General features: G+C 46.4%; 1 protein-coding gene across 3 annotated transcripts in view; it reads left to right on the top strand.

Moving 5' to 3' along the window:
* Positions 1–666: 666 nt before the first annotated feature.
* Positions 667–27,288, top strand: part of ME3 (malic enzyme 3) — a 187,492-nt gene continuing 160,870 nt past the window's right edge. The window contains exons 1-2 of one of the 3 annotated variants that reach the window (XM_072726141.1): positions 667–814; positions 1,394–1,591. In XM_072726141.1, the coding sequence (XP_072582242.1) occupies positions 767–814; positions 1,394–1,591 (246 nt within the window). In that variant the 5' untranslated portion in view covers positions 667–766. Of the gene's footprint in view, positions 1,030–1,115; positions 1,201–1,393; positions 1,592–27,288 lie in introns of those variants that run through there. The other 2 variants (XM_072726143.1, XM_072726142.1) reach the window with 2 other exon arrangements.

Raw genomic sequence — 27,288 nt, 5'->3', positions numbered from 1 at the left:
CTTTCCACATGAAGCTTCCATTCTAGGTGGAGATGGATAATAAACAATTAGAGAAACGAGCTAATTACTGGCTGTGGCAAGTTCTGTGAAGGGAAAAATCCTTCACTATGTGGTCCTTCGTGGAGGCTGATATTGCATGAAATAAGTGGAAGGCAGGCCTTAAGTTGCTAATTTTGTGGACACGAGAGAAAATGAACACTGTAAGTAGAAGTGATAGCAAGTACAAAGGCCCTGAGGTTGGAAGGAATTGGATGGGGCAGAAGCACAAGGCAGGAGCAAAGTGTGGCTACCGCGCAGTGAGAAAGAGAGTGGAATAGGATGAACCAGAGGAAGTTGGCAGGAGCCAGGCTGTGGGATAACCCATAGGCATCAAAAAGACTTTGGATTTTATTCTACACACGACGAAATGTTTGCTCTAAAAGAAATCTACCATGTGGATCAAGTGTAAAGTCAGGTTCAGGTGTAGACAGACCTCAAGGTCCCCGCCGGTCCACAGCAATCTGCGAGCCGCTGCACAGGGTACCCCGGAGCGCGGTGAACCCTGCATCAGTGACGCCCCATAGAACTTCCTGCCAAGATGTAACTGCCCCATACCTGTGCTATCCAATCCCACAGCTGCTACGTGCCAGTGGCTCTTGGGCACATGAACCGAGGCCAGCGCGACTGAGGAACTGGATTTTTTATTTTGTTCCATTTACATCAATTCACTTAAATGTACAGAGCCACACGTGGCTGAGGGCTACGGTGCTGCGCGGCGCTGCCCTGGATGTCCCAGCACCTCCGCTTTGACCCCCAGAGCCAGGGCCCCGTCAGGGTGAGCAGAGCGAGCGGATCCCGCGTGCGTTCGGCTTGGCACGACCGAGCCGCTCGGGCGCTCCGGGCCTCCCTCGGGCGAGGCGACCCCGGGGCAGGTCCCGCGCTCGGGCCGGGGCGCGGGGACCCCCTTCCAGAGGCTCGGGCGGGCGCCGGTGCGGGGCAGCCATTGGCACAGGGGAACAGCGCACCGCGGCGGCTCGGGGCGCAGCACAGGTGGGCTGGGGGGACCCGGGCGAGCCACCGCGCGAGGGGGGAGGTGCGGGGGCGGGGGCGGGGGCGGGGGGCGCGGGCGGTCGCCGCCGCGGCTCTGCTTCCTGGGCTTGCTTTCGCTTTGCCGGGGCTCGGCCAGGCCTGCGCGCCGCCCTCCAGCCGGGAGCCGCGCAGGTGCCGCGGCGGACGCGCGGGGGGCGGGGCGCGGGGCGCGGGGCGCGGGGACCGGGGACCGGGGCCCTTGCGCCCTTCAGGACCCCCGTCCTCTCCCTGAAGGCGCGGCCCGGCTCGGGCTCGGTGCCCTGCGGCGCGCGCGGGGCCCGGTGTGCCGCGGGCGCCCCTGACCTTGCTCTCTCCCCGCGGCCAGGTCTGCGCAAGGACCATGGGCGCCGCGCTGGGCAGGGGCGCGCGGCCGGGGCTCCTGCGGGGCCAGGCCCGCGGCGCCGTCCCGCGCTGGACGCCCTCGGCGCCGGGCCGCGGCTGCCGCTCCAGGGCCGGCCCGGCCCGCCCCGTGCCCCTGAAGAAGCGCGGGTACGATGTCACCAGGAACCCGCATCTCAACAAGGTAACGGTCCCGGGCCGGCGGCAGGGTGGCCGCAGCCGCTCTCGGGGCTGGGGGGGGGGGGGTGGGGGGGGTGGGGGGGGGCGCCCCGCCCCCTGGGCCCGGCGGGAGCCTCCCAGGCGCCCTGACAGCGGTTTGCCGGTTTGCCCGGCAGAGGCTTGGTGTAAGCCGGTTTGGCTTTTTTTCCCCTCCCCCACCCCGATTCTGCGTGGAGAGAGGTGCCTGGTGATGCAGGAGCCTCCTTCTCCCGCGCGGGCAGTAATGCCGGGGTTCAGGCCCTCGTGGCCAGCCCCCTTGAAGCTCACTAAGTCGGGGTAGTTCAGGTGACCTCTGTCAAGTCCGTGTTTTCTTATCTGCAAATGAGAGACAGGTGTATCCAGCGTGTTGTGGGGTTTAAAGAGAAAATGGAGGCGCAGCCCTTATAAGGCCCAGTACCTGACACCCGGGGAGGACGGTGTCAGCTAAGGCTGTAACTAGTATTCCCAAGAAAAGATTATTTTGAGAGGGGGCGGAAAGGCTGGAATTAGAGGACTTTTGGACCTGGATGGGGCATCAGACATCCTTACTCTCTTTTTACAGATGAGAATACAAAACAGAGGGAACTCGCTCAAGGTCACCAGCTAGTTAGCTCTGGCCCTGCGGCTGGGATCCAGATCCCGGTGCTTAGGAGCACACACATCGAGCCCGGGAGTAGAGTTCAGTATTACTGGTGTTAAAACCCTGGAAGCAAGGGACCTGGATTTAAGGCCTGTCTCCCAACATCTCCTCAGATTAACTTGGGCATCTCATTTAATGCCTACTTTCAGGTAGATATTCAGGTTCAAGTCTCTCCCGCCTAAAATGGAATTTATGACAGAACTACTATTCCTACCTTAGTTGGTTATTGTGACCATCAAGTGAATGACTGAGTTTGGAATAGTATTTTAAACTATATAGAGTGCTTGATAATTACTTGGCAATTACTACAAAATAAAAAATTTTGAGGATCCCTTTGACTCAGGGTTGTGAAATTCAAGTGAGGAAATACATGTGGAGAAGGTGTTTTTCACAAATAGGAACGATTATACAGATGCTAAGTGTTTGGATTATTTGCTACAGAATTAATAGAAGAAACTAAGAAAAAAAAATCTTTCAATCTCTGCCTATCACACTACTTACTCCTTGCTCCCTCAAAAGAGACTCTAAGTTCTTTGTATATTACTACTTTGGGAAATTTAAGGTGTTTTATGAATTTTAATTGCTTTGGTAGCAAATGTTAGAAAACTCAAACTGGCTTAGGCAAACAAAACCTTTCTTTAACTAAATATCTAGAGGAAGGGTTGCAGGCAAGGCTTGACCCAGCAGTCCAGATGGCACGTCCAAGGATGCCAAGGATTCTCTCTGGCTCTCTGTTCTGCTTTTGACATGTTAGCTTCATCCTCAGGCTCCAGCCCATGGAGTCTTTCATCTCAATGCTGGCATAATCTCCTATTTCCTTTTCTCACACCACAACTGTGCAAGAATAGAAAGACACTTGCTTTGGGTAGAGAAGGATACTTTCCCTGAAGCCTCAGAAAGAGATTTCTTCCATCTCATCAACTCTGATTGAATTCTCTTCCTATTCTCAAACCAATTATAACTTAAGCCAGCCAGGGCTCACCGCTGGAATTCAAGATAAAGTTTAAAGTAGGGCCACTCCAAATGGTTTAGAGTAAGGGGATGTGGCTTCTCCCCAGCAAATCTATACACTGTCATCAGACGAAGAAGGAACTGGCACTGGAAAGCAGAAAAATAAATTCCCAGTACAGACTCCAGTCTTTTTGACAATATTTGCCTTAGCAGTACTGGCATATTATCAATCAGCACCTACTGCTTTGTAAAGAGCTAAAAATACATAAATAAATAAATAAATAAATAAATAAATAAATAAATAAATAAATAAATAAAAATAAATAAATAAAGTGCTTGAATGTCTTCTTTTTTAGTCCTAGGTTTATGGCTTCCTAAAAATACTCTTCCCTTGTGCCTGATATGCTTTTTTCCACCTAAATAATATCAATAGGCTGTTGTCCATAAATCTAGGTAACTGACCCTTTCATAATGTTCAAGGTTTTTTGCTTATCCCTGAAGTCAGTTGATGCTGGTGTGGGGTGAGGAGGGCATCTGGGGTGATGCAGATTGGGAGCCTGCTGACATTCTCCTCCCCTTGGGGAGGGCAGGAGGAGGAGCAGTGGGGAGAGCAGCAGTGCAGGGAGCTGCTGCCAACAACCTTCACTTCCCTCTGGAGTGTCCCTCTCTTCCTGTCCTGCTGACCTCCAGCACTATGAGAGTCTCCAGGGAGGGCTTGAAGCTTGGCACTTTCCATCGGCCAGATGGGGAGACTTGCTGAGTTAAACAGAACAACTGGGGTTATCACTGAGAAAATAAGAGAAAGGCAACTTGGAAGGGAACTGCACTTAGTGGGCAGATCTGTGGGTGGGCTTTTTTCTGCTAGACTGTGAGCTTCTCCAGGGCAAGGGCTGAGTTTCTTGCATTGGTGGTTGGCATAGGATAGTTCCTGAAGGATCTAGCAAGGCCATGAATGTGAAAATTAACATTACATTCTTAGAATGTGTTTACTAGATTCTTTTTAATTTTAATTTTTAACTTTATTTTTTTTAACTGGCATATAGTTGACGTACAGTATATTAGTTTCAGGTGTGGTTGCTGCCAGAGGTGTGGGAGGTAGGGAAGTGGGTGAAATAGGTGAGGGAAATAAAGAAGTGCAAACTTCCAGTTATGAAATAAATAAGTCATGGGGAGGTAAAGTATAGCATAGGGAATGTGTTCACTAGACTTTTATTCCACTTTGAGTATTCTTTCATGATGTTTTTGAAAATTTTTAATTTAAATTCAATTTATTTAACATATACTGTATTATTAGTTTCAGAGGTAGAATTTAGTGATTCATTAGTTGTATATAACACCCAGCGCTCATTACATCATGTGCCCTCCTTAATGCCCATTACCCAGTAACCCCTCCCCCAACCCCTTTCTTCCTGCAACCCTCAGTTTGTTCCCTAGAGTTAAGAGTCTTTTATGGTTTGCATCCCTCTCTGTTTTCATATTATTTTATTTTTCCCTTCCCCTGTGTTCATCTATTTTGTTTCTTAAATTCCAAATGAGTGAAATCATATGGTATTTGTCTCTGACTTATTTCACTTCATAATACTCTCTAGTTCCATCCATGTCATTGCAAATGGCAAGATTTCATTCTTTTTGATGGATGAGTAATATTCCATTATAGTGTGTGTCTGTGTGTGTGTGTGTGTGTGTGTGTGCACACAGGCACCTCTTCTTTATCCATTTATCTGTCAATGGACATCTGGGCATCCCACTTTAGATGGGTCAGGAGAGGTGTTTAAGGAGCTAGAAGGCAGAGTGTTAAAAGGTGGAATTCTCCTGGAGTAGAGGAGCTGCTGAACAAGCCAAGCATCACTGCTGTTCTGTAATGACTGGGTCTGGTTCTGACTCTGTCATAATCTTGCCATGTGATCTGTGATGAGTGCCGGAGCCCCTCTGTCCATGTCACACCACTGCTGTGAGGATCTTAGGAGATGCCTGTGAAATCATTTTGAAAACTGCATCATGTGGACGCTTCCCAGAGCTGGGGCTGGAGCGGCCCTTAGAGAAGACCTAGTCTGGCAGTTTTCAGATTATAGGTCACAAATTGTGGGACATGAGGTTAGCTTAGAGGGTCTAACCAGTTTTTTTAATTTAAAAAATGGGTTAGGATAGAATTTAAAAACTGCAGAAGTAGTATGTCACCATGTGAAATACCAATTTTCACTGTGGATTTGTGTAAAAAGAAAAAGAAAAAGCTTTTGAAAATCATTGTTCCCATTCAACACCTCAGTTTCAGATGAAGGGACAGGCTGAGAAAGTCGACTAACCCCACAGAGACTGTCAGTGCTTGCAGAAGTGGGCAGAAGCAGCCTGCCTCCTGATCTTCAGGCCAGCAAACAGCGACGATGTTTCCCATTTACATCTGCTGTGGCTGACGTAGACATCCTCCTAATAATGACAAGATTGGGATGAGATGATTCTGAGTTCCCTGCAGGAGTCTGTATTTTCTAAGTGATGAGAATGCACCAGCACATCAATTTCTGTTTCTTTTTTCCCTAACGTTGTACCTTTCTACTCACATTTACATAGGACCTTTTTTATTATCCATGTTGACTGTGGCAACAGAGCAGATCTTTGATTACATATTATATATATATATATATATATATATGGTACCAACCATATATATATATATATATGTATATATATGGTACCATATATATATATATATGGTACCAACCATATTTTACTGACATTACATAGGCAACTTCAACCCCATTTTGGGGGAGGCTATCTTCATAGGCAGGTACCATCCCCATTCTATTCAGGTAGCAAGTGGGCCTTCAAAACACTTCTGGCCTCAACTTACCTATAGCCTTTTTTGGGAAAGGCTGTCCTATTCCCAGCTTCCAAAACAAGGTTTGAGTTCCCCCCCACCCCAATTTGTCTTATCGCTCTGTTTGTTTCCTTTTGGCCCCGAGCACCCTGTTCTGAGGGCTGGTTGCTGTATCTTCCACACTAGACTCTGAGCACCTACAGACAGATTCTGTTTTGACACCTGATATTCCCTCTGTCTGACTTGAGATGTTCAATGAATATTTACTCTTTAAATGACCTCAATCGAGTAATGACCTCTTTGCTCTCAACTTTATCAATCTTAGTGCCACTCCTTTACAGTTAGCCTGATGCTCTCATTGTCTAGAGAAATGCCCAGCAATGGCCTGTTTGGAGGAAATATACCTCCCCAGACTTAAGGGCATTTTACTGAAGAAGTAAAAGGATTATCTTTTCAAAATACAGCAACGTCCTCCTTTGACCCACATGCCAACAATCATCTTTGCCATAAACTTCCACCACCGTTCCACCACCTGCTTTTCTGCAATTTTTTCTCTTGAGCTTGGTAGTCAGGGAAAGAATGAATCAGAAGGGTGCTTAGTGATTGTGCATGATTATGCGCCAGTGCTTTTCATGCAGTGGGGCCTCAGAGCTGCAGGGCCCTGTGAATGACCACCTTCCTGTGTGGACCTAGGGCATGTAAGTTACTGAGCACGCAAAGGTCCAGTGGCCAGTGCCGCCACGTTGGCCGCACACCTGCAGTGGCACAGGTTTCAGTTCCATCTCTTCTTAATTCAATGGTTAGTCATTAGATTGTCACACAGCGGGGATTTGCCTTTGGTTAAAGTATATGTTTTTATTTGGTGCCGGCTTAGAACTTGATCCTGCCTCCTTTGCGTGAGGGGAGTCTATCCCATGGTTGGCTCATCCATCAAGCAGGAGATGGTGGCTGAGTGGTACGGAGATTTAGAAGTTTGTTGGGGATGCTACTTTCTGCCCCCAAGGCAGACAGCATAATATGTCTTCGTGAGACCTCTGCTTCAGACAGGATGTTGAATTAGGCCCCCCTGACTGACAGAGAAGCAGTGGGTTACTAAGTCAATACTATTTCCATAAGCAGCAGTTCACTCCCTGCTGAAGCTTCTTGTACAATGACATAGGGCATTGAAGCTCAAATATTGTTGCAATATTTTAAGAACAAACAAACAGAGTCAGGTTAAAATTAAATCCTATCTTGTTGAATACTATTCTGGTTTCATGAGATGGATAGCACTTGGTGTTAGGGCTTTGTGCTTGGAATGGCTAACAACTTGTATTAGTTTAGGCAGCTGTAATGAAGCAAACCAATGCAGAGGCTTAAACAAGATAGAAGAGTGTTTCTTTCTTATCAACAGTTCTGGGTAGACAATTGCAGATCGATTTGTGGCTTTATTTTGTTGCTTTCCATCCTCAGTATGCATCTTACATTTCATGGCCCAAGATGACTGCTCTAGCTTCTGCCATCAATTCCTCACAGAAGCCAGAGGGAAGGGTAAATGCCTTGTAAGGGCACAGTTTGAACATTGCAGATATTATTTCCACTCATGGTCAACTGGCCAGCACTTGGTCACAGGCTACAGCTAGCTGCAAGAGAACCTGGGCAATGTAATCTCTCAATGTAATCCATATGTGCAGCTAAAATTTCTATACCATTAAGGAAAGAGACAGTGGATATTAGGGAAACTTCCACAAAATGCTTATCTGAAACTTTAACTTTTTTACTGTCAATTTTACCCCAAACTGTAAGACCCATCCATTTCTCTACATCCATGCTACCACCAGCCCTGTTCACTCCATCATCTATCTCATGTGTAGATTTTGCAGGAGCCTCATTGGTCTACCCCCCTTCTAGTAGTCTTACTTCTGATTCTCCTAACCACATCTTGGGAGGCTAAAACCTTGCACACATCCTCAGCCACTCTGTCCTTCAGATCCCATACCCAGTCCACCAAATAGTTCTGTCACTATTTTTGGACTAGGCCTGGCATCCAGCCTCTGCTCGCCATGGGTCCCACCCAGACCTAAGCCACCAACAGTCCTTGGCTGGATACCTGCTGCTGCCTCCTAGCTGCTGTCCTTGCATCCACCTGAGCTCCTCTTGTTTATTCTGCATACAACAGCCAGTGTGATTCTTTTTTAAACTCTTTGATCATCTCACTCTTCTGCTCACACTCTGCAAAGTCAAAGTCCTTAGAACGCCTTGCCTGGTTTGACCTTCTCCAACCTCGTCTTTGCTACACCTCAGCCTCACTCGCTGCCCTCACCTGGCCTCCTCCCTGTTCCTTACACATTTGGAGCATGCGCCTACCTCAAGTCTTTACACTGGCTGTTTCCCCTTCCCTGAGCACAGGTACCTCAGTAGCCACATGGTTAACTCCCTCACTTTCTCTAAGGCTTCACCCTTTCTCAGCGAGACCCACCAGATGCATTTATGAATGTCCTTCAGTTTTCTTGGTCCTCCTTCATGTGGTATAATTTCCCCCCAGAGTATGTGATACTTCCTAATGTACTATCTAATTACCTTACTAAATGTATCTCCTTTTATTGTTTGTGTTTCCCCACTGTAAAGTAGGCTTCATTTGGGCAGGCATTTTTGTCTTATTTGTTCATTGATGTATCCAAGATATGCAGAACAGTGCCTGGCCCATGTTTGGTGCTCAGTAAACAGTTATGGAATGAGCGAGTCATTCAGAGACATGTCTGCTAGGCTCCTTCCTCTCATTCCTTCACCTCCCTTTTCACCAAAGCCCCCTATCTTTCATCCTGATGCCTCTCCTCCCCTCAGGGCCCCCCTCTGTAGTGTTGATATGCCCACGATCACCTCTACCTGGATTGTAGATTACTAGGGCCAAGTAAATAACATTCAGACCAACTTTTGGAAGTTGACCCATCTCTGCCACAGGGGTGGCATTCTTATTCTGTGGAAACCCAGTAAAACAGTCTTCTTTCAAGGTTTGCCTGCATGTCATTAGTTATCTTCTAGAGGCAATATGTTGAGTTTCATGTAATAAAATATTAACACAGGAATGCTGCCACCTGTTCTAAAAATGATTGTAAGTAGTAATATCTAGATCATGGAAATAGTGACACTGGAGGGCACATCCCATACAGAAATACATGTTGTCTGGCTCAGACTTGGGCCAGCTGGTGTCTAAGTCAGTCTCACTCTGAGCTGTCAATATGGAGTCAATATGGAGTGTCTGTGGATCCTTTTTTGGGCTCATCCCCATTTCCAGTTTCTCTTGATCCTCTTGGACCTTTGTAGGCTCTGGGGTTCTGGCTTTATTTTACTTTGCATTTTTGTCATTTCCACCAAAGGTTTCTTTTACCATCTACTCTCCTCTTTCCGAATGCCAGTTCTGTAGTGAGAAGGGAGAAAAAGGCCTTTCATTCGTATGGCCATCACAAAGGGATCAGTAATGTGCTGTACCTTTGTTTGCAAAGACATGGACTTATAGTCCACTTCCAGACCTTCACTTTGATGTGTACAAAGTACATTGGGAAATCCTTTGGGGTGGTGTCTGACTGCCTCTCTGATGCAGAGCACAAAAGATGCTCTATGACGGTGTGATGAAAATCTGAGGAATATCCTACTGTTGGGGTGCTGAGGTCAGCGGTTAAAAGCACGCATTCATTCTGTACCCAAATGGTTGCCTGGCAGCCTGATTACAGCACAGTTCTGACCAAAAGGACACAGTAAATACCCAGTCATTTGAGGAGAGGGATTTTTTGATGGAAAGATCCTCAGCTTTGAGGAACTTGAATAAGAGAAAATCAAAGCTCCATTTGCTTTTAAAGGTTTTATTGAAAGCTAGAGGGACTATAGAATTGAATTGAATGATTAGCAACTTGAGAATATTTTTTTAAAGCATTTTGTCTGGATTCCACACTGTTGTTGGGTAGTAGATCTACATGAAGCCCGTAGCACAATTGGTCCTGAAACGTACTCCCCCACGGTGTGGAACTCTGGAGGGGGCAGGCTCAGCTAGTTCCTTTGTTTTGTTTTGCCCTTTCAGAAAACAGAAGGAGGGAGTCACCCTTGAGTTACTGAGGTGTTCCATGACTTTCCCAACAGGAGAAAGGAAGCCAAGTGCCTTCGTGTCTAAAGCGGAACTTGGTCTCCACTCACAGTAGACAGTCTCTGTTCCCTCTTTCTCTGGTTTCTGAAGGGGGTGTTGAGTTTTCCAAGCCAGATACCTACGATACCAAATCTCCTTCCCTAGTGGAATGCCTTGTGGGGGGAATTCAAGTAATATGAGCTAGCACTTTTTTTTTTAAGACATACAATGTGCCCAGAATTGTTTCAAGCAATTCCTATGCATTAACTCATTTCATATCATACCACAACATTCTGAATTACACTGCTATATTACAGATGAGGAAACTGAGGCACAAGGAGGTTAGTTAGGCTAGCTAACTTGCCCAAGGTAATGCAGATTATAGTGGCAGAGCTGCATCTTGAACCCAGGCCATCTGGTCGTAGGTCCACATCTTCCCCTACTATGACGCACAGACACTTCCAGGCTGCAAGTGCCCTCTCACTTTGACACTGGTGCATGGAATCTGATGCTCCTGTTGTGGGCTTTTGATGGACTGCTGTCACTTCTATTGGCTCTGTTAGGTCAGACCCAGAGAGTTGGAGAGAACTTTAAGGATCACTAGATGCCTTCTCTTCACCCTTTAAATGTGTGCAATTCTCCCAAGACTCATTTGTTCATCAAATTTATTAGATTGACATTTGCTCATGATTTATTATTTTTTAGGCAGTGGAAACCCAGTGGTCAATACAACACTTCTTTTGCCTTCAAGGAGCCTATGGTGTCAAAGGGGTGCTGGTGGAACCAGTTAGTAAGCAGGTAGATCCATTCAGTAGGTCAGTGTAATGAGAGGCACATAGGGACTAGTGCTCCCCAGGGCTGCCTCTGCCATACTGCTTTCCTTAAAATGCCACATAGAAGTGGCTCATTCATTCTTTATACCCCTTTGGCACTTAGCTTATGTAGTCATGGCTCTTTTCCACATTTGGTCTCATTATACATTTATAGTATTCATGAGTGTCTCCATCTTGATGTCATCTTCAGAGCCAGGACCACGTCTGAGGCATTGCATGGCCGGCTGCTACGATGGCTTCTTCGTAGTGTACCCTCTGGAGCACTTGGTTCCACGAATCACTTTCACCTTCCCTCTTGGACAGATCAGAAACCACTATGGTGAAGACTGATAATATATAACTCCATCTCTTCTAAAAAGATGGTGACAATAGAAATTATATTCTGATTCTCCATGGGAGTTGGAAGATTTTGAAAGCTATGAGAAATCTTTTATTCTGGTCATAAGTCTCAGGAATCCATTGCTTTAAGAGAGTCTTCTGCTCCGATTCTCTGTCAGATGCACTTCATCTAAAGAACAGCACCTTTGTGGTGAGATTATTTATTCTTGTCCTTGAGACTACTTTAATGACATTAGGTTTAGGCCTGCTGTAACTAACAACAGCTTAAAGGGTTTTGGAGGTTGAAGGAAAGTAGTCAGTTCAAATCAATTGTGTGTGGCCTCCCAGGGGCATGGCCTGTGACCAGGTTGTACACAGCAGAGCACACTGGCTATGTTCTAGGGATTCGAAGTCAGAAAAACCCAAGGTTCCAGTGCCAGCTCTGTCATTCACTAGATTTGGGACCTTGGCAGGCTACTTAATTTCTCGAAGCCTCAGTTTTTCATCGGGGAATAGACAAGATAATAAAATATACCTACTTCAGAAGGTGCTCTAATGATGAAATGAAATAATGTATGTCGAGCACATTGTAAGTACTTGGTTAATTCTCAGTCAGTCCATGTCTCGGAAGCCTCTGCTCCATTCTTAACACAAGGCATCACACTGTAGGGTGTGGCCCTGCCCTTTTAGAGCATCCAGTCCCAAGGAGAAGGGATGATCAAGAGATCCAAACCATTTTCCATCGGCATGGATACATCCAGTTTTGGCAGAGGTTTGATAAGAGGGGAATGAGTCAGGGAGGAGGCACGTTGGGTGGAGACTTTATGATAATTTCCCTTTACTTGATGGAGCTTAGGCTGGATGATCTAGATGTTTGTCCAAAAGAAACTTGAATAAAAATGTCTGTAGCAGCAGAAAACTCAAGGGTCCATTTGAAGAGTTGGTACTTACGGAAGTTGAAACTAGGGTCAAAGGGAGTGGCCACCGTCATCCCATGCAGGAATCTTGAGATTTTGTCCCAACATTTTGGCACATTCTAACCAAGGACTCAAAAACTGACTTTCAAAAACAAATCCAAATTTAGCTGATCTGTTTATCTGCCAGTCTGTGTATCATGTCTCTTTCTGTCTATCACTATAGCACTCCCAGTCTCATGAGATTATAGTACCAAGACAGCAAGACAAGAGAATGTTGGCTAGGGGAGTTGAACATAAAAATTAAAATGTTGCTTCAAATCTGGCTAAATTGGGCATGGTGCAGTTCACCGAGCTGGCAGCCAGACTGGGCAGGCAATGTCAGAGAGTCCTATAGTCCACATACACTCTGCTATGGGTGATTAATAAATACTTGCATAAAAAATATTTTAAATGAGCATCCTCCTTCTGTTAGACTCAGGATGAGCATGTCTCAAAAGATTATTAATAGGTCATCTTGTCCAGCCTTCCCTCTTTGAGCAGATAAGATCCTAACACGTTACCATAATTTTACAGGTAAGTCTTCAGAGGCCCAGATGCCCTGCCCACAAAGTGACTGGGGAGGGTGACTCTGGCCCTTGTTGGATGGTGTCCATCCCTTAGGCTTGCTGCCTTTGAAAAGTAGCACTTTGCCTGCCCTCCTAAGATAGTGCCTAAATCAGCCTCTTCAACTTACGTGGTGTGCCTTCGAGTCTCTCCATGGAAAGGAGATGCTTTAATATTAAACATTGTCATATGTTGCAAATCTAACCATCTGTTTACACAGCTCCTGCTGTCATTCCTCTGGTGTCCATTTCTGAAGGCTAGATTTGCTCTTGACTCCCACCTTCATTTCAGATTTTGTGTTTTTCACTGCAGGAACATGATTATGAAGACAAAGCATTTGACAGAAAGCTTACCCTCACATTGTGCTCTCCCTTCTTATCTCTTTTATTTTTGGTCTTTGCCACCCTGTGATTATTTGTTTTGACTAGTAAAATCTCTTCAGGCCTCAGGACAGTGAATAGCAATGTTGTTGCCACCTGATAAGGCAGGCACAGATATAGATGGTGTGGAAAAAAGCCTATTAACAGCCATTTTTAGAAACAGGCTTTGAAATCCGCCCATCAGAGCTGAAAGATTTCCACTGTTGCCACACTCCAGAAGCTGGCAGCAGCTTCTCCTCCCATATCAGGAGCCTCGGGAGCTGCCTGGCTATGCCTGTGGGAGATGATGGCATGGGTGCAGGTCGGGCTGCCTGCCAGGGGGCGATGGGAGGGAGAGCCTGCCGAGCAGAGGGACAGTCTTGCCTCCAGGAACCAGCCTGGGCTGGAGGGCTTAAGCATCCTCAGCTGTTTCTTTGCTGACCTTCTAACAGTCCACTGGACACTGAGTCAGCTGCCTCCTCTGGGACTCATAATTGTTAGAATATCAATATTAGAAATAATAACAATAAACACTTACATAATGCCTACTCTGCCAGGAACTCCTTTATCTAAAGGAGCATCTGCTTTGCATATATTATTGCCAAGCAGGGAAGAAATTGTGGTAAGCTTTTCATGTAGCTCTCTAATGAGAAAGATCACAAGGAAACAAAAGTATACAGGTGGTTATTAGTGGTAGAGATGAAATGAACAGGGTACAGTATGAGGAAACAACAGAGGGTTGACTTCAGTGAAGGGATAATATTTGAGAAGGTATCCAAGAGAGAGGAGGCAGTCGGAGGGGAAACCAGGGTAATGGTGTTTTGGCAGAGGGCACAGCACTTGCAGAGTCTAGAGTCAGCAAGCAGCTTGGCCTGGCAGGTTCTGAGCACTGACAACATGCACTCCAGTGGGAGTGTGATGAGTAAGAGCAGAGATCTGGGGGAGGTTGCCTAAAATCAGGGTGGAGAGGCCTTGGGGGCCAGAGCATGCAGGGCCATGAAGTCTGTGTGCCAAGTTTCGTTCCCTGTACAGCAGGACACTCTTCAACGGTTCTAAGCAAGGAAGTGATGTGATTGGATTTATGTTAATGAAAGCTTTCTCTGTGGAGAACAGGTTGGAGGGCCAGAGTAGAAGCAGGAAGACCAGTCGGGGTTATCGAAGCAATGGGAGCTGGGAAAGATGGGGCTGGCACATGGGGGGTGGCAGGGCACAGGAGAGAAGTGGCTGGATTGGAAATTGAGTTTGTAGGTGCAATGGATGGGACATGACCCTGTGTTCTTCTCCGTCAGCTTTTCCAGGACTCGATCCTGCCCTGTTCCCTGGCATGCCACCTACCCTCCATGCAGCTACTACCACTGTTTACTGCATTACCTCCTATCCTTCCTCAGCATGCCTCGTGGTAATAGGGAAATAGAAGGTTGATATTTTACCTTTGGAGCTTATGAGGTGCTTCCTGGTGGGTCATCTCTTTGGATTCCCACAAAAACCTTCTAAGGCAGGCATTTGATTTATAGGGGGGAGACCAGGGCACAGAGAACCCAAGTGAGTTGCCCATGGCCTCTTAGACAATGAAGGGCAGCAATGAAGGGATCAGTCTAGATCCTCTGAGACTGTTCACCGGTTTATTAAGAACAAACATACAAACAAACAAACAAAAAACACCTATTGAGCACCTTTTGTGTTCCATGTACTGTGTTGGGTTTGAAAAATAATGAGCTGACTCAGTCATGATCCTTGCACTCAAGGAACTGAGAGTTCAGAGGAAGAAACAGACTTGTAGATTCATAAATGTAATGCAGTATAGTAGGTTTTATTAAAATATGTTATTAGTAATGTCCAAGTAATTTTTACCTTGGTAGGGAGAAAGAAGGGTGAAGTTTCTTAAAAATGGATGACTTTTCATCCTTATATTAGATTACATAAATAATGTGTTACATGAAGTAAAAAGGGAAATCTGCTCTGACCTCTCTCCTGAGGTAACTACTTAATTTTTCCTGGTGTCTCAGTGCGAATATCTAAAAGATACTCTAATCTAAAAGCATATCTAAAAGATAATGCCTATAAATAGGGATGCCTGGTGGACACAGTGAGGGAACAGTGTCCCAAGAAAATATGGCAAAATGGCAGCGTGGCATGTGAAGAAGTGCAGGTGATTCTGAAGGACAGAGTGTGTGGGGTGTTGAGGCTGGAGACCAAGGCAGAGGTCAGCCATGGATGGAGGTCTGGGGCTGCCTGTCTAAAGAGTTTGACCTTAGTTCTGAAGGGAAGGGGACACTGGAATGTGACACTGTGGGATGCGAGCCGTAGGCAGATCACTGGTGACAGGGAGGGCACAAGAGCAGAGTTAGGGAGACGAGTTAAGAAGGAATTCATTCCCAGATGGGAGAATAGGAGAGTCTGATAGGGTGATGGTGAGGTGGCCACAGATGTGAGATATGCCAAGGAAGCAGAAGACTGGATCCATTCCAGAATTCCTTGAGTTCCATAATAGCAGTAGGAGTCCAAGATTTATTGTTGGTATCCCAGAAAAACAAATGGAAACTTAATATTTATCCATCATGAATTTATATAGCTTAATCAGAATATTATAGTCCTTTGTTTTTGCCTAGAATTAAACAGAGTAAAACTATTAATACTAGTTATCTTATACCAGGATCAGAAATCCTGCTTGGCTTAAACGTTGTATGTCTTAAGAGTTGGAAAATTATTCTAAGTACAAGATTTCTCAAAACATGAAATTCTTTAAGGAGTACTTTGGCACCTGGGAAAACGTGAGGAATTACTGACTTGAGCTTGCTTTAAGTGTTGTGTTCTGAATATTGGTGTGATTGGCCTTTATCTAACTAACCATCCTTGCTCTGATTGTGTTCTCACAAAGCAATATTTTGGTTATAATCTTATCTCCCAAAGTGGAGAGAAGATACTGACTTGCTGAGAACATTGTCACCTTAGCTGGCATTTTTATCATTACAGTTAATCCCATGCAGTAACTGGCATCGCTGTTCTCCCCCCACAACAAAGACTAGGCGAGACTCTATTTTAATACCTACAGGAGTTTTTAATAGGCATTTAATACCTACAGGAGGGCCTTCTTTTTTCTTCCATGTTTTCCTTCAGTCCCCTGGAAAAACAACAACTCCTTACATTGAAAGTGGAAAGAATATTCATAGTTTGGAAAGTGTATTTTCTAAATGAGAATTTCCTTCCTCTGTTTGTTTTTGTTTTTGTTTGTTTTTGAGAAGACTTAGGTGGAATAGAAATAAGGATTTGAGGTCATGCAATATGAACCTTTCACAAATTTGGCCCTCCCTGGGGAAAATGTTGTCACATTCTCCATTGGAATGAATTTTAGCTTGTCTTTCCCTTTGCTGAGTCCTGGTTTGTCTTTATGGACCATGATTCCTGGAGAAGGAAAATAGAAAGTCAGAAGTTTATAGGAATGATTTTTTGTTTTTTTTTGTCTAATTCCACCCAGTATCAGTCACTTGTCTAGGTAGAAAGCTATTTAAAGATTTTTAAGGAGGTGAAGTTTTAGAAGAATCAGCAGCACGGATACCACAGCGAACCAACTCTTGTTTTTCCTACATTCTTTGGTGTATCTGGGCAAAGCCATCTGTCACATGCTAGGACTGTAAGCTCGAAACTATGAGCATCATAGAAAGTCCAATGATGAAAACAAGCTTTCCAGAATGAAAATTCCTGGGAGGCTAATGGTCTTACAGTTCTCGCAAAATTGTAAAAGATCTTTGGTTTTACACCATGGGTTCCCCAGACTTTGATCTTGAGCAACTCACTGGGTAGTATCACTGCAGTGGCTGTCTTTAATTCACTTCCTCTTCAAAGGGGTGAATTTTTATAATGGGGCCGAACACTGTAAACATTTCATAATATTGTAGCTTCAAAGAAGGAAGGCTGTAAACACATTTGCATCCACTTAGCTGATGGTTTATAGATCTGAGGGACTCTTAGTTCTCTGCGTTCCACAGGGGAAGCATTCATTTCATTGGTTTTGCCTCTGAAGTGGAGTTCCCATCAACCCACTCAGAGAGGAAGTGCTACATTAGCATCTTTGGTAGAACAATGCCTTCTGATGTACTTTTCTTGGGTGTTTGTGTTATAATTCTATTTCTGCCTTAAACCGTTTTGTTAATTTTACTGTTGCTTTCTTGTTTTCCATACAAAGTAAGACTTTTCTCCTCCTTTCTCCTTCTTTCCTTGCTGTCAGGACATGGTATTCAGCTCATTAGAGTTGCCTAAGGGTTACTAAAAATTATACTTAATTTAGATACATATTTGTTCATTCTCTTGAGATGTACTAACATGCCTTTCATTAACCTTGGTGAAACAGAGATCAGGTTATGTGTGCCTGATTGACTCCCTGAATGTTGAGCATGATGGTGTTAGCCTCTGGGAGTCAGAAATCCTCTCTTCCCCATTTCTTCCCTTCAGAAGTAAGTGCTCAAGTGTGGAGGCCCTTATCCTGGAGGTGAGATCCTAGGGCTGAGGTGAAAGGGAGGGATGTATCCCCAAGTATCAGCAGGAGAGACATCAAACCAGGAAGGAGAGAAAAGAACCCCAGTGAGGAGGTTGGCCAGTGGTGGAGGCCAAGGAGAATTGAGTCGTGGGTCTTGTTGAAGACCATAATTGAAGGAAGAATATGACAGACAGGAAGAGAAGTGAAGAGCAAAAAATGAGGATCGAGGTCCCCGATAGATGAGGTGGGATAGTTCAAGGTTGGAATGAGTGACTGCTGGCTGCCTCTGAAGCATTACCATTTCGGTGAGTCTGGGAACCTCTGAAGAGATGAGGCAACTTCTTAAGAAAGCCAGATGGGGCTGGATGGCTGCAGAGGGCCCAGTGAGTGGGTGCAGGAAGCCTGAGGTCCCAGGAGGTGTCCTTTGAGCACATGATAGTCACAGGCTAACACTGTTGCCCCAGTACTGGGCTCACAGCCACTTACCCCTGCATACCATGGCAGTTGCCCTGCACAGCTGCAGCTTGAAGGATGTCAGCCCTCCCCACCCCCCAAGGTTCAAGAAATAAGACCCAGAGGCCCTCTAGTTTTGGGAAATCCCATACTCTACTCTCTTTGGTTTCCATACCATGGTTGCCTTTAGTACCAGAAGCTAATATGCTCTGTGGAGCTCTGCCAAGCCTGAATTCCCCAGTTGCAGGAGCCAGTGTACCAGAGCTGTCCTTGCAAGAGTCTTGTCTAAGCACCAGAAGGCTGTCCCTCAGTCTTGTTTTTGTTGTCTCTTCTTCCATTAGCAAGGACCTCTCAAATTGTTATCATTTCACTGTACCCCCTTCTTACTAGTAAGGGAATGGTAGAAACTAGGGCAGAAAGTTATAGGGGGCTGTGCTTTGACCTTGAGGCCAAAGGTCAGTCCTGGCCTCACATCCACTCTCTCTGCCCAGTGGTAGATGTTCAGATCACACTCCCAGAGGTGGGGTCTGACTCCATCAGGTCCACTTACCTGCTTCTCCTCTACCTCCACTAACCCACCTGCCTCCCGTCACCCACCAGCACCCAGTGTGATCAAAGGACTATATTGCCACTCTCTGCCTATCGTGGAGACTTTGAATCACATGACTCTTAGAGCAAAGCTGTGTTTATAGCTTAATTTGAAAGAATATTCACATTTCTTTCACCTTGAGGTTCATGCTTTAATGTGGAGCTTCGTTCTCGTGCCCTTGAGTGTTTTAGGCAGTAGAAAATAGAGGGGATTTCTGTGCAAGACATCATTGAGATCAGCATGACAGAGTTTACAAGTTCTTTTTTTCCTTTGAGGAAAGATCAGCTTTGAGTCTAGACACAATAGAAAGCTCAAGTCTAGGATTCTAGGATTTGAACACCACACAAGGGTGTCCTCCGTGTCCTTCTTACGGAAGTCACCATTTACATCCAGGATACGGGAGCTTAGATGTATGCTTGTGTCCCAGCAGGGTTTGATTATGGCAACATGTGGAGAAGATGTTTATCCTTGGGACAAATATTTGGGTGGGAGGTTTGTGTTTCAAGACACTGAGCGATGATTGTAAATTAAACCATTTTGCTGTGATTTAATCATTTCTTACTCATTCTCTTGTAGGCTCATGTGGAAGGAGATTATGTACTTGGGGAAGACTCAGGTCATGCCTTCCCATTGAGTAGATCTGCTAGAGGAAAAGGCATTGTTCCCTCCCCAGCTCCTTTTTAGACTTAAATGAGAATAGAAATCTCATTATTAAAAAAACAAATATAAGAATAACAAACGTTTGTGGGAAAGCACTGACTCCTGAGACAGGAAACCTCAGGCCGAAACAGCAAGGTGAATGCTGGTTAGGGGGAGAAGTGCCTCAAGCTGTGAACCCCAACGTACCTGAGCGGCTGTGGGGCCTGGGGACATGATCCACACCCAGCTCCAGCTTCTGTTTCTGGAGGTCAGGAACTGATTGCTTCCAAGGCTCCTTCCTAGCTGACATTCTGTAGAGATAGGAAAGGGTACCATGAGGGTGACTTCCTCAGGAGCTTTCCAGCCAGCTGGGGAGGCAGAGCCATTCACATCTCCGTGAGGAGGTAAGCAGCAGAGAGCAATAGGAGGAACTCAGGCTTTAGAGTTTGTAGAGGGACATGGGCTTGTATCCTGCCCTCGCCTTGTGTGATCTTAGATAGGCTACTTGATCTTTCTCTCCCCAAATTTCCTTTCTGCAAGCCGAAGCTAACAATTCCAACCTTCTAAGATCATTTTCCTCATTAAAAAAGAGGTAACATAAATCTAAAGTGCAAGCTTGCTTACCCAGCATCTGATGCATGGTAGGTACCCAATGTATGCTAGTTAGCTCCTTTACCCTTTTACTAATGTTGACATCATATTACATGTAAGAGTTCGAGAAATTTGAAAGATAATGTATCATCCACCCACCCCCTGCACTCCACAGGAGCTTCCACCTTCTTTCCAACAGGAGCTTTTCATTTTAACAAAGTGGATACTGCCTATTACCTTCAGTGCATGCTGTGGGTTGTGATTTTTTTCCCTGCATTTGTTTATAAAAATCAGTAGTAAAAGCTGATTTCTCTTTCCCTTGGTAGCTTTAATTGCCGTGTTCCCTGAAAGGTCTGATTGCAGAAACGAGTGCAGCTGTGGTATTCTCCATCTGCACTGCCCAGTTGTGCTGTGTGTGTGTGTGTGTGTGTGTCCAGCCCCACACACGCTTCTGGTACTTGCATCATTCGGAAGGAGGTTTCCAGTACCACAGCCTCACAGGCAGGACTGAATCACCTCAGACCTTGGGCTTGAGATTAGTCTGGAAGTGAAAAGCCATTTGGGCTGACCACCGAGGGGAAGTAAGAGGATGTGAGGGGTCTGGCAAGTAATCCCTGGGGAGGCAGAGCCAGGCCTACGGGGGACGACTCTGTGGGAACAAGAAGCCAGGTGCGATTCATGCCAAGGTGTGTCAGTGAAAGCAGAACCTGCTGTGTGTGTGTGCACGCACACACACACATAGTTCAGGATCTCATCTTTTCTCACCTCTGTGTGTCTGTGGCTTCCTTCATTGCCTCATCTCCAGTTTCTCCTGCCTTCAGTCCAGATTCTGCTTTGGCCTCCACCAGATGAGATTTTTGAAACATGGACACTCCCCTTCTTAAAACTTCCTGTGGCTTCTCCTGCTCCCCAATACTGCAGAGTTCCAACTCTGAGGCACAGTGTCCAAGGAGGGGCCTCACAGTCTCCCCTCCTCCTCACCTCCCATCCTCAGTGTGCACCCTGTGCCTGCCCACACCAGCCTCGCTGATGTTCTTACATGCACACCAGGCCACCAGGCTGTCTGTCCTTCAGGTCTTGGTGCCTGCCGGTCCCTTGCCCCTCTTTGTTCTGACAGCCCCAGTGTTACGTCCTCTGGAAATCCTGCCTGCCCACTCCAAACCAAACACAGGCTTTACCCTGAGTGTCTGTGTGGCACTTACCACACTCCTGTGATGATTTAGTTACTATCTTACCCACGGGGATGGGGGTCCCCCCCAGATAGTGACTATTCCATTGGTGTTAGTGGCCCCAGGAGCCTTCCTTGGTGCATCACACACGTAGCTGATACTTTCCAGTATTTGTTAGCTGATGAGCTCATGAGTCTATGTGCTAAATGTGTATGTGGAGACATTAGCTGTGGGTGAGACCCGTCAGTGTTGGTCTTGAAACCCTTTGGGAATTCTGGAAACAGACCTCTCTAATGCTTTGCTTATCTCAGATTCCATTTTATACTTCTTTTATTCCTTGTGAAGATGCAAAAATAGTGGTGGGCAAATGGCAAATTCTTGCCACACACATCGTTAGCTTCTCATTTCCTTCATGGATCCACTCCCATGGCCTCATGGCATCTGAAAACCTAAATGTTAGACCTCATGCTGCTGCTTGCCAGCTGCTCTGTAACTATAAGCAAGGCACTTAAGATGAAACAGTCACTACATTTTTAGGGGACACTGCAGCATGCCATTCTCTTTCAAACCCCACAACACACTTTGAGGCAGTTTTTTATTAACTCATTTTGGGGTTTTGTTTTTTTTTTTTTGGATCAAGAGAGTGAGAATTGGAAAAGTTAAGTCACTTGCCAAAGACTACATACAAAGCAAACAAAAGTACATGCTGCTCTGATTCCCAAAGTTGTGCATGTTCTGCACGACTGCTTTATCCCTCTCCAAATCTCAGTTTCCCCATCTGTTGCCACCCTGGCTGTTGGGGGAGTGAGGAAGGACTGGTGGCTGTGCAGGTGCTCTGCAGGTGGCACATGTCTGCTGGTGTGGGGGATGTTGTCACCGTGGCCTCTCATCCACACAATGGTCCTCCTGAACCAGTGCTGGCTGCGGTGCTCAAGCACTGCTCAGCCACCACTCTCCAATCCAGACCATGACCTTGATCCCTCCTCTTTCTGACTGTTTACTCAAAGAGATAAATGCCATAATACCAGAATCAGGCCCATTTTATAGGTGAGAAAAACTGAGGCACAGAGAGTATAATAGGTGTCACTAAGGCCTCACAGGGAATTAAACCTAGAAAGTCTGAGGCCAGACCTCCCAACACCTAACCATGCCACAGAACGGCCTCCTGTTCTCTCATCCTTCAGAAGCATCAGGCTTCTGCAAGGGCCCATAGAGGCTTCCCCTCTGTGACCCTAATGGCTGGTAAATGGTCTCTGCCCCCTCTGCCTGACACGGTGGGAACTTTAGCCCTGAGCCTTCCTGAGACATGGGGACTCGGTTAAACAAAGGAGCCCCAGAAGAACCTGGAAGGGAAGTAAGCAAGTCAAAAGATTAGAGTTCTGGGGCACCTGAGTGGCTCAGTGGTTGAGCATCTGCCTTCGGATCAGGGCGTGATCCCAGGGTCCTGGGATAGAGTCCCACATCGGGCTCCTTGCATGGAGCCTGCTTCTCCCTCTGCCTGTGTCTCTGCCTCTCTCTCTGTGTTTCTCATGAGTAAATAAATAGCATTTTTAAAAGAAAAAAAAAAAAGATCAGAGTTCCAATTCTGCCTCTGCTCTTTAACTACCTTGCACTGCTCCCTTGACTTCTGTGAGTCTGTTTCTTTATATATGAAATGAGGTTAACATCACTGAGTTGTTCTAGGAAATGGCATAGGTTCTCTGAAATTTATAAAGCTCTTGTCTTAGCTTGGGCTGCCCTAACAAAACACCATAGACTTAGTGGCTTAACCAACAGACATTTTATTTTTTGTAGTCCTGGAGGCCGAAAGTCTGAGTCAGGAGCATGGCCAGGCTCTGGTGAGGGCTATCTTCCTGGCTTGCAGACAGTAGCCTGCTCACTGCGTGCTCACACCTCCTTTCCTCTGCGCATGCACCTGTGAAGAGGAGAGCTATGGAGTCTCTTCCTCCCAGCATGAGAGCCCCACCCTCACCATTTTATCTTAACCTCATTACTTGCCAAAGGCCCACCCCCAGTGGCACTAGGGACTAGGTTTCAACATATGGATTCGAGGAGGGGAGCACAAATATTCAGCAACCCTCAACCCTCAATGTTTATCATTGTGATGTTAATAAGGAGAAGGAAAGGGACCCTACAACCAGTCACCAAGACCTTCTAGTTTGGGGGACATACTGAGGGCACCTGCAAAGCTTTCATGCCTCAAGTCCATGGCAGTTCCTAAATTTTTAATAGTGCCTGGTGACATCCAGAATGGAGTAAAGATAGTCTCACCCCTGAGGAACTGCCATGGAGAGGTCTGTCTCCATTAATTCCCATTGTTTCTTAGCATTGGTTAGAGTTTCAGTTTGTCCCTGGGGAACCAGCGAAGGCTAGTGTTCAAAGGGACCTGCCAAAAAGTTACCCAGAAAGACAACAATGGACGCACACACTGCTAGCTATGACTTTTTTTTAAACCAAGAAAACAAACACGCAAAACCCACAACCATTTTCCCAGCCCGTAAGTGCGACTCTCTCTTACCTGAGCCTTCATGCATAGTAAACAGTGCCTCAGGTATGGAACTAAAATCCTGCCAGCACCCTTTGTTGCTTGGACAATTTTCTTTAGGATACACAGCTCATCTATTTCAAGCCAAAAGCTACAGCTTTTCTGAGACAGGTAAGCAGTGGATCCGATTGTGAGCGAGAACGCTGGGAAGTCTGGTGTTTAAGGTGCCCTTCCGGAGGTCACACCACCTGTCGGTTAGCCCACGCTACCAGCTGACCAGATGTCCCCAGCAGAATGCAGGTGCAGAAACTCGTGGCTGCTCAGGCTGCTGGGGGCTTAAGAGTAAGCTCAGCAGGGGTGAACGTGGCTCATACACACAGAGAGGCTGTGGTCCCCACACCCCCTGGTTCTTTGGGGAGAGGGATTTTTTGGGGGGGGGGATATAAATCAGGGCCTCCACCTCTGACTGACCAGGTAGAGGTGTCCCTGAACACCTGTCTCAAGTCTCCCACCTTCTTCCTCTCTCTTCTTCCTCCTTTCCTTTCTCATGCCCCAAATGGCTGTGTGTTGGAATGGAAGAAGAGGGGTATATTTTGGGTAGGAATTGGGGACTGAATTAATGGAACATATCAGGGTCAATGGAGAATAAGTGCAAGAAGGAAATTCTGGCTCCTTGTCCTTGCTCCCATCTGGACTCCAAAGGCAGCGTGGTAGCAGAGTGGGCACAGTGCTATGAGCTGGTGGCCCTGCTCTCATGTCAGCTCACCTGTTAAAGGTGGGCCAGTCATTTAACTGCTCTGAGTCCCAGGGGTCTCCATCTAGCTGGTGAGATGTAACCTTACAGCATCACCATGATGACCCAGTGAGATAGCAAATGTAAAATGCCTTACGAAAGGCATAGAGTACTATTTATGTTAACACTTGCATTAACTGTAACATTAACTACCTGTCATAGCACTTTCTGTGTGCCAAGTACTGAACTAAGTACTATATATTAACTTTTTAAAAATATATTTTGTATCTCCTAATAACTTTCGGAAGTAGGTGCTATTACTATGCCCATTTTACAGAATTTGTAACTGAGGCACAGAATCAAGAAACTTGCTCAGGATCACAGAGCAAGTGAGTGGCGAAGCTGGGATTCAAATCAGAGCATACTAGCTCCAAACTCTGTGCTCTTAACCACACTTCTGTAAACATTAACTCCAGTCTTGCAAGGAGAAAGATGCGTGGGTCCCGATAGAGTAGATGTTGTCTGCACTATTCCATGGCTTCCCCTCGTCCAGGGGCCTCAGTCCCCTCTACTGGGAGCCACCATCCTCTGTGCGGCCCACCTTGCCTGCCACCTCTCTGGGTCTGCTCCATCTCCAAGATTCTAAAACTGTCTCAGATGAATCCACCTTCCTACCTATTCCACCAGATACTCAGGGCAGGTGCCTCTAGGCTGTTGAATTCTTCTATGCCTTCTCCTCACCCTCATACGAATCCTGTCCTGAAGTCCTATTGATTCTTCCTTCCCAGAGTGTCTCTCACTTTTGGATTCCTGGTGCCAAGTCTCACTGCATGCTGCCTTTCTGTCACAGCATCCTTTTGACTGCTTGCTGCTCTGCTCTGGCTTCAGTTGACCACACGTCCTGCCTCAAGACAGCTTCCAAGGGCTTCGCTCTGCCCTGTACTGACTTGTTTGGAAAGACTCAGCTACTGCTGCCTGACAACTAGAACCCAATCTGCTTCGCCTGTTGCTTAAGATCTCCTATGTTGAGACCTCTCCAAACTGGCTCTCCCCATTACTTCCCTTCACACATACTGCTGTCCAGGAAAACACAACTCTTCCTTCTTCCTGAAAGTGCCTTGATTTTCCTGTCTCTTTGCCTTTGCTCCAGCCATTCCACCACTGGAAAGGACCTCCCCCGACCACAACCGCCCCACCTTCATTTGCGCCAAAGAAACCCTAATGCCCATAGCAGATACTTCTTTTTTAAAATTAATTAATTAATTAATTTGAGAGAGAGAGTGAGAGAGAGCGAGCAGGGGAGGGCCAGAGGAGCAGAGGGAGAGAATCTAAACCCGACACCCCACTGAGCATGGAGTTTGATGCAGGGCTCGATTTCATGACCCTGAGATCATAACCTCAGCCAAAATCAAAAGTTGGTTGCTTAACCAACTGAGCCACCCAGGGTCCCCCCATGCAGATACTTGTTTATGAACATTTTCATGATGCTCTTGTCCTCCTCAGAGTCCTTCTCGCACTGTTCTGTTGCCCTCTGGCCTGGGGAGAACAAACATTTGGATTTCAGATCAACCTGGATTTATATCCCAGGTATCTGGACAGACACATTCCTCTCCCTCACTTCCACCTCTCCCATAGCAATGGAGTCCCAATGTCCTGTCTGGTTCCCTTTTACTTCTCTTATTCTATTTCTCCTCTCTGCCCTTATTTTCTAGTTACTTAACGTAGACGGTAGAACATAACATTTAACAAGAAGGGCTCTAGAACCAGCATAACATGAGTTTGAATTCTGACTTTGCCTCCCTTAACTATGTGACTCTGGACAAATCATCTAAGTGTGTTTTGTTCAGGCTCATAATCTATAAAATGGGGCTAGCAGTAGTACCCCTCATGTCATCGTTAATGGAAATGAAGTGGGCTAATGCCATAAAGCTTTCGGCACTGTATCTGGTTCACAGTAAGTAACTAAATGTCCATCTGTCCTTGGTCACATCTCTCCTGTGTGTCAACAAGTTGACTGGAAACCATAAAGCCACTTTATACTTTGCAAAGGGGAGTTGCTGTAGCCAAAGATTAAGAAACCAACCCCCCAGCCAGGCCACACAGTGCTCAGTGGTGACTCAGTGGTCAGTACTGGAATGCATATTGGAGACCCACAGCATTTTTCTGTGGGAACCCTCAACATCCTGACTCCACGTCCCTGGGTGCTGTGGCTCGTGTGGTGCTGGGGAGGAGTGTGACTAAGAGAGCCATTTGGCTGTGGTGACTGACTCATGAATGAGGGGGTTGAGCGGTGGGGATTCGGAAAGGCCACGCCCCTCTGTGTGTTTCCTGTCAGTACAAGCCCTGTGCCATGGCCTGGGGCTCCCATGGAGGGGTATGTGTAAGTACACCACACCATGGGTCTCCCTGAAGGAAACCACCTGCCTGGACCACCACTCACACCTCCTGTGGCCACCTAAGGCCCTGGGAGGGCAGTTCTGTCCATGGTCTCCTCAGCAACCCCTTTCCCAGTGGGTCAGCAGGTTGTCACAGAGAATCGAAGCCTACAGGGCTGGGAAGAGCCTTGGGAATGGGGCACAGGGCAGCTCCCTATTTTGCAATTATGAAGACTGATGTCCCACAGGAAGCAGGATAGTTAGCAGTGCAGTCAGGATTGGAACCTGAGAACTGGTTCCCAGTTCCCAAGCCTGTGCTCTTTCTGGGAAACCCTGTTCAAGTGGAAGAATGAATCCACTTGGCGGTGGAGCGAATGAATGAATCCGCTTGTGAAGTGTAGGCAGAATCACGTCCTGGTGAGCAAGCCCCAGATACACAGCTTAGCAGAGCCCGAGCTACCTGGCTCTGCCCAGCTGTCTGCTTTTGCTTCTTCGCTCCTCTGTTTACAGCTCTGTCCCCAGCAAGCTATGAAGCCCCGGTGAAGCAGCCCTGCCAGAAGGAGGCTCTACTCAGGCTGCACAATCTGCCCCCAGTCTCTCTCGAACACACTTCCATTCATTACCCACTCCATATTACCATGACCTT

Source organism: Vulpes vulpes, chromosome 11 (assembly GCF_048418805.1).
Source record: "Vulpes vulpes isolate BD-2025 chromosome 11, VulVul3, whole genome shotgun sequence".
Taxonomy (NCBI): Eukaryota; Metazoa; Chordata; class Mammalia; order Carnivora; family Canidae; genus Vulpes; species Vulpes vulpes.
Note: the sequence above shows the minus strand (reverse complement) of the source record. Positions and strands in the feature narration are given on the sequence as shown.